General features: G+C 44.4%; 1 protein-coding gene across 2 annotated transcripts in view; it reads right to left on the bottom strand.

Moving 5' to 3' along the window:
• Positions 1-7,256: 7,256 nt before the first annotated feature.
• trip4 (thyroid hormone receptor interactor 4) overlaps positions 7,257-7,742 on the bottom strand; it is a 111,054-nt gene continuing 110,568 nt past the window's right edge. For both annotated transcript variants that reach the window (XM_085972146.1, XM_085972149.1), the window contains one exon: positions 7,257-7,704. In XM_085972146.1, the coding sequence (XP_085828272.1) occupies positions 7,637-7,704 (68 nt within the window). In that variant the 3' untranslated portion in view covers positions 7,257-7,636. The remainder of the gene's footprint in view (positions 7,705-7,742) is intronic.

Consider the following 7,742-nt stretch of genomic DNA (forward strand, 5'->3'; position numbering starts at 1 on the left):
TACAATGGCCGCTTTACAGAATGTATTTCTTACACACCTTGATTTGCGACAGGACTTCTGAATGAACCAGACTTTCTGGCCCAGGCATTGCAAAGTTGCATGTGAATAATGCAAATTTCAAATCCACAGCGTTCAGATCTTGTCAGAACTAAAGCAGAGCAGTGATTTATGCTTCAGGAATCCTTTCGTGTTATAACTCTGACTCTAATGTCACAACTTGTGGGTGAGGTATTAATGTCTGATTGTTACTGTCTTCCTACAAAGATTGCACTTTGGTAGCTCAACAATCAATGCATTAGTCTACTGGCGGACTGTTCATGTACATACCTCAGCATTTGAAACAGCCAGTTTTAGCCATCATGCAAATTATGGCTCAATTATTTTCTTATGATGGATGTTGACAAAAGAAAAATCCATCCATGACAGGCATCCCCAATTATGCAGGCAATAATGTGTAACGAACACCACTGCAACAGAAAACTGGCTCAAGCCAGATTTTAAATCACATTTACCCCGTCTATCTGAATTCATGTAAATTATATATATTTTTATTTTGTTCTTGGGATGAGGATAATGTTGACCAGGCTGTAATTATTGCCCATCCCTAGTCCAGAGAAGGTGATGTTGAGCCTTCGCCTTGGACTACTGCAGTCCCAGTGGTGACTACTCATTGAGGGAGTGCTGCACTGTCGGAGGTGCCGTCTTTCGGATGAGGCGTTAAACCGAGGCCCCCTCTGCCCAATCAGGTGGATGTAAAAGATCCCATGGCACTATTTTGAAAAAGAGCAGGGGAGTTCTCCCCGGTGTCCTGGCGAATATTTATCCCTCAACCAACATCACTAAAACAGATTATCTGGACAATATCACATTGCTGTTTGTGGGAGCTTGCTGTGCGCAAATTGCAGCCGTGTTTCCTACAACAGTGACTACACTTCAAAAGTAATTCATTGGCTGTAAAGCGCTTTGGGACGTCCTGAAGTTGTGAAAAGCGCGACAGAAATGCAAGTCAACAGAGATCATTGCTCAAGTGTAGTAGAATAACTGGATAACGTGACCAGTGGTTTTTCTGTGGTGCATACACAAACAATCAAACTGCATTATATTATTGCCCGAGAATCCAAAGCTCCATAACATTGAGGTAAAATCTGATGGTGTGTTTTATGACGGAGGGTAAAATAACACTTGAGCCAAAAATCACTTGTGAGTGCTGGGACAGCTGCTGCCGGTTTTGAAAAAGAACCTTTCCAAGCACCCTGTTGCTCCCCACAATGACCTCCACTTGTACATTTTTTAATATATAAAATTAAGTGTACTTCAGTCTTGGACTGAAGTACGATAACATAATAGGGCCGCTTGAGGTAATGATATCACACCTCAACTTCCCAATATGCTTAGAGGTTGCCAACTCTCCAGGAATGGCCTGGAGTCTCCAGGAATTGAAGATTAATCTCCAGGACACTGCAGCCAGCAACACCCGGGAGAAAAATCATAGGAGGTATTAAATAAAATTCTATTTTTTTTTAAATTTTCTTGGACACTTTTGTTTATTATTTTGAAAATATCAGAGGGGGGGGGGGGGAAGGCCCTTTGACCAACTGTCTGGAATCATCCAATCAGGTAACAAAGAGTCTGTTCACTTTCCGATTGGCAGTGGGAAGGCGGGGTGCTGCGAAGATGGACGAGTCGGGCAACCAATGGCGGGAGGTCATGTGACCAAACCTCCTGGAATACCTCCAACCAAAGTTGGCAACTCTAAATGTGCCTGTTAACACATTCCAACCCAGGTTGTGCCATCAAATACATTTGAATGGTGCGGATATTTTAGAAGTCAGTGTTTAATTTACTAAGACAAAAGCAAAATACTGGGGATGCTGAAATAAAAACAGAAAATGCTGGAAATACTCAGCAGGTCAGGCAGCATCTGTGGAGAGAGAAACAGAGTTAACGTTTCAGGTCGATGACCCTTCGTCAGAACTGGAAAAGTTAGAGATGGAATGGGTTTTAAGCAAGTGCAGGGGAGGGAGAGGGGGGGAGGGGAGAAAAGAACAAAAGGGAAGGTCTGTGATTGGATAGAAGGCAGGAGAGATTAAGAGACAAAAGGGATGATGGTGCGAGGCAAAAGGAGATGGTAATGGGACAAGTTAAGAAACAAAAGATTACTCTGGATAAAGTGTAAATGGCAGAATGATCGACAGCTGCCATGTGAGAGAGAAAAACAAGATGGGGACAGAGGTTATGGTCTGAAATTGTTGAACTCAATGTTGAGTCCAGAAGGCTGTAAAGTACCTAATCGAAAGATGAGGTGCTGTTCCTCGAGCTTATGTTGAGCTTCATTGGAACAGTGTAACAGGCCGAGGACAGAGAGATCAGAGTGGGAGTGAAGCGGAGAATTAAAATGACAGGCGACCGGAAGCTCAGGGTCACCCTTACGGACTGAACGGAGGTGTTCCGCAAAGCGGTCGCCCAATCTGCGTTTGGTCTCCCCAATGTAGAGGAGACCGCATCGTGAGCAGCGAATACAGTATATTAAATTGCAAGAAGTACAAGTAAATCGTTGTTTCACCTGGAAGGGGTGTTTGGGGCCCTGGACAGTGGGAAGGGAGGAGGTAAAAGGGCAGGTGTTGCATCTCCTGCGCTTGCACGGGAAGGTGCCGGGTGAAGGGGAAGGGGTGCTGGGGGTAACAGAGGAGTGGGCCAGGGTGTCACGGAGGGAGCGGTCCCTTCGGAATGCTGAAAGGGGAGGCGAGGGGAAGATGTGTTTGGTGGTGGGATCACGCTGGAAGTGGCGGAAATGACGGAGGATGATCCGTTGAATGTGGAGGCTGGTGGGGTGAAAGGTGAGGACAAGGAGAACCCTATCGTTGTTCCGGGAGGGAGGGGAAGGGGTGAGAGCGGAAGTGCGGGAAATGGAACGGACACGGTCAAGGGCTGTCTCAACCACAGTAGAGGGGATTCCTCGGTTGAGGAAAAAGGAAGACATGTCGGAAGCACCTGCCTTCCACCCTATCACAGACCTTCCCTTTTGTTCTTTCCTCCCCTCCCCCCTTTCCCTGCCCCTGCACTTGCTTAAAAACCCGTTCCACCTCCAGCTTTTTCCAGTTCTGACGAAGGGTCATCGACCTGAAACGTTAACTCTGTTTCTCTCTCCACAGATGCTGCCTGACCGGCTGAGTGTTTCCAGCATTTTCTGTTTTTATTTTTAATTTACTAAGGTTGGAGCTGGCTCCACTGCAGATTGTATGAGTGTGTCGACCTGGAATAAGCAAGCACTGCTGGAGGGTTTGAAGATTGCTTGCCCACCCTCACAGCCGGAATCCAGTAAAGTGAAGCAGAAAAATGAAGATGCAGAGCATTTTAAAAGGACATTAAGATAATCCTATTAGTTACAAACGCAGGACTTCACTCTTGCATTGCCCAAGAAACAAAGCTGAACTAAGCGTCTTCCTCCCAAGGCCAGAAGCACAAAAATAATGAATTATTAACGTCTACGCCACAATGTGCAATTAACTCAGCCGAATTTGAGTTTATATCAATTTCTGTAAGCAGATGAACAGGGGCTCCCTCCGTCGCACTGCCCTCCCCTTCACTGATCCACAAGAGTTACAGTTTCAACTGAAATCAGGCATTAAACTAATGAGCATCTCTTCTTCAACAAAAAAAACCCAGCATTCCTTCAGCTATTCATCAATCTTCTTAGACTGCGACACTCAGCCTATTTTTAAAATATCAAACAGGAATTGAAAACAGCCTTGCTCAAACTCCACTCCCTGCACAGTAAGACGCATAATTATATTAATTAACGCGTCAGAATGTTCTATTAATCTTGTTTAATGACTAACAGTTTTTATTAGGAGATTTTTGGGGGGGGGAGATTATGAGCTGGTCTTATACTGCTTATTTTACAAGCACTGGAATCCGCATCCAGTATTTATGTAAAACAGCCATAACGTATCAGGAACAAAATAGACTTAATTACTCAAAATTCTTTCCCCCCAAATAAATGTATTACAGGTATAAGGATATATAGAACGATTTTGTCTGCAGTAGTGTTGGGATTCAGTAGCAGCAAGGTGGGCGGGCGGGGAGGAGAATGGTGCAGTACAACATGGTTTCAAACATCAATGTTCAATAGCGTGGTAGGATCCAGTTTTGTACCTGCAAACACTTACAACAGCAGTGCTCGATAACCATGCAATCACAGGGAGTGCCTCAGGTGCATCTCCACAGGGAGCGAGGAAGAATCATTTCAAGTTCATTCTCACAAATCTCTTAATGGCCACTTTGCAGAGTGCTATTTGCAGAAGCCTGGAAATAAATGGCCCCATCTGTCGAAAAGTGATCCAACGCATGATAGAAATACTGAGGGGGGAATATAAAAGATGACATAATGAGGTGTCTCACCCCGAAATAATGAGGAGCCATTTATCTTGCCATTATCATTCAAGCTTACCATAGCACAATCTGCATTAATGGAACTGTTTACAGATTTGTCACCACAGAGGACTGTGTCAATGTTCGAGGCTGGTCGAGAGGTGAGAAAATAGAGAGGGGTGGGGGAGGAAGAGAAAAAAATGCAACAAAATAGTCAGCCATCCCTTTTCATATTCTTCTGGTCTTTGCATTAAAAATATATCCTTCAAGGATTGACTCACTGGCGACTGCAGCCTCCTTTTTACAAACAGCATTCAGAAGAGAGCAACCAGAATGAGTGAGGGGATGGAGGGATTGGATTAAGAGGAGCGATTATGTAAATTGGGCATATTCTCACTGGACTAGCTTGAGAGGTGATGTGATTGCTGTTTTGAGGATTCTAAAGGGATTAGATCACGTAGACCATGACAAGCTGTTCTAACTTGCCCAGAACAGTAGAACCAGAGGACACGGTTTAGGGCTCTGGGGGGTGCAGGTCAGTGGTAGAACATTTGACTGCAGATCAAGAGGTCCCTGGTTCAAATCCAAGTGCCCCCTCATTACCATTGCGGAGCAGGCTCGAGGGGCTGAATAGCCTACTCCTGCTCCTATTTTCTATGTCTGCCCTTGAAGGAGGGAGGGGGGTAAATTCCAACCTAATCTGCGGAAAGAATATTTCAGTGAGCGAGTGGTCAGTCTATGGAACAGGCTCCCTAGGGAGGTCGTGGAAGCAGTTGATAGTGATTCATTCAAATGCAAATGAGATAGATTTCACTCAGATTAAAAACATTGTGGGATACAGTATATGAGTAACTTGAGATATTAAGTGCAGCATGATTGGGAGGAACGGGTGACTTTGGACTCGTGGTTCCCAAAGCTCTCCACCAACAGGGTCTTTCCTTGCATCATGTCTGGGTCTGTTGTAGACTGATTGATAGAGATTGATTGCTATGATTAGTTAACAACTCCATTATCGTTGCACCATGAGACTACCAGGATGGGAGAGCGAGAACTAGACGGGATCTTGGTTTGTTTCATCTAGAAATTCCTATGTTCTGATAAAAAATGGCAACAATTCATTGGTAGGACAGTCCATTATTTTGCTTCTTTGAAGTTTTCAGATGATGAATATTCTGGCGGTTTTACTCGTACAGCTGCTCACAGTATGTTTTGTAAACCAGCCAAACTGTGCTCAAATATTTCTGAAAGTGACAGGTATCATTTGGTACATAAAGGTGCATCCAGTTAGTAAAAGATGTCTCTCATATGCTCATTCATTCTTTGAATGACATGTATCCTCCACACTATGACAGGTCCAGAGTAAACCACGTGTTGAACGTGCATATGAAAATGTCACCATGGTGTTGCCGGTGGGCATGTGGTCTCCTCCTCTCTACAGTGCCAGCCGTGGCTCAGTGGGCAGCACTCTTGCCTCAGAGTCAGAAGGTTGTGGGTTCAAGTCCCACTCCAGAGATTTAAGCACAAAAATCTGGGCTGCCATTCCAGTGCTGTACTGAGGGAGTGCTGCACAGTCAGAGGTGCCGTCTTTTGGATAAGATGTTAAACCGAGCCCCTATCTGCTCTCTCGGGTGGACGTAAAAGATCCTATGACACTATTTCGAAGAAGAGCAGGGGAGTTATTCCCTGGTGTCCTGACCAATATTTATCCCTCAACAAACATCACTAAAACAGATTATCTGGCCATTATCACATTGCTGTTTGTGGGAGCTAGCTGTGCGCAAATTAGCTGCCACGTTTCCTATATTACAACAGTAACTACACTTCAACAGTACTTCATTGGCTGTAAAGCGCTCTGGGATGTCCTGAGGTCATGAAAGGCACCTCTTTCTCTCTTTCACTCTATATGAAGCCCCAGGATCTGCACCAGAGTATTTTGACTTGACGCTAACCTGAAACCATCCAACCAAATAGCAAACCCTCTCGCCCAAAACGCTAGCATTGTCGGGATGGATGGAATTGTGGAGAATGGCACATCATGCAAAAATGAAGGCAAACTTGCCTGGCAGGTAATGAATTTTTATAATTTCCCATCTTCATACTGTGGGCGTATACCAAAGCGGTATACATTTAGGGGTTGAGATAGACAGTCTCAACAGTTATTTGTTCTCTGTGGTTCTATCAGTGACCAAGTAACGAATTGCCAAATAGATTGTTGAGTGCATCTAAGACTGCGGCTGGTAATTTCCAGTTGATAGCATATGCAAGGCTGATCCATGGAATAAGTCTCATATTTTCTATAACAACTGTCTAGATCTAAATCCAGCACACAACAGTGCAATTAAGGAACAAAACCTACTGTTCTTACTCGGTCTGGCCTATATGTGAATCCACTCCCACACCAATGTGGTTGACGCTGAAATAGCCAAGCGAGCCACACAGTTGTATCAAACTGCTATCGGCAGTCCAAGCGAGTGCACCATCGCCTTCTCAGCAATGTACTCATTAAGCTGCACAGCCCGCTGACCGTTTTTTGTTAAAATGGGAGAAACTGCACATGTGCGAAAATCTGAATGGGCCGCGCAGCCACTTAAACTAGAAGGGACCATTGCTACTCAGGGTAACCAGGGATGGGGAATAAATGCCGGCCTTGCTAGTGACTCCCACATCCCAAGAATGATTTTTTTTTTTTTTTTTTTTTTAAAAAGCTAGCGCGACGAATCCCAGCCGTCAAGGCTGTTGTTAAACTAACCAACTGCTCAGCCTGCGATTTTCCCTAGAACCCATCAACCAATGTTTTGTGAAGGACTCAAAATGAAGGAAAATGAACATTTCAAGTTCAGGTGTTGCTGGAAAGCAGGGCGAGAGAGAAAAACAGGCTCCAGCCATTGTGTCAACTCCTTTAATCAGTGAAGCAAGAAAAGCTGAACAGGACTTTGTTTTTTTTAATTGTAGGAATCTCAGGGATTCTCTTCCCTGCTTTAGGAGAGCGATCCCAGTGCTTTTTGCAAAGTTTTCTTTGAAATGACCAGATTTTTGAAGTGCACGTTGATTGGATTATTAAACAGTAAGGCTCTTGGATTTCTGGGTCGGCAGGACGTTGGATCACCGAGTCGCTGGTTAATGCGTCGGAGGGTTGTTGGATTGTGGATTCATATATTATTGGGTGAGTGGCTGTAGATTTTACGATACTGTTAAATTACCAGCTGTGGGGCTTTTAGCCTCAACTCATGCAGATCGACACAGATCCCGTTTGCTTTCTCTTCCACTATGCAATCTGTTTTTGCCGCATTAACCCCTTCTTCATTCCTTGATGAATCTTGGAGTCCAATTTCCCTGTTATGAACACAAAACAAATACATTTACCGGGAGAT

Source organism: Somniosus microcephalus, chromosome 32 (genome assembly GCF_052327205.1).
Source record: "Somniosus microcephalus isolate GS21.2 chromosome 32, FLI_Smic_1.0, whole genome shotgun sequence".
NCBI lineage: Eukaryota > Metazoa > Chordata > Chondrichthyes > Squaliformes > Somniosidae > Somniosus > Somniosus microcephalus.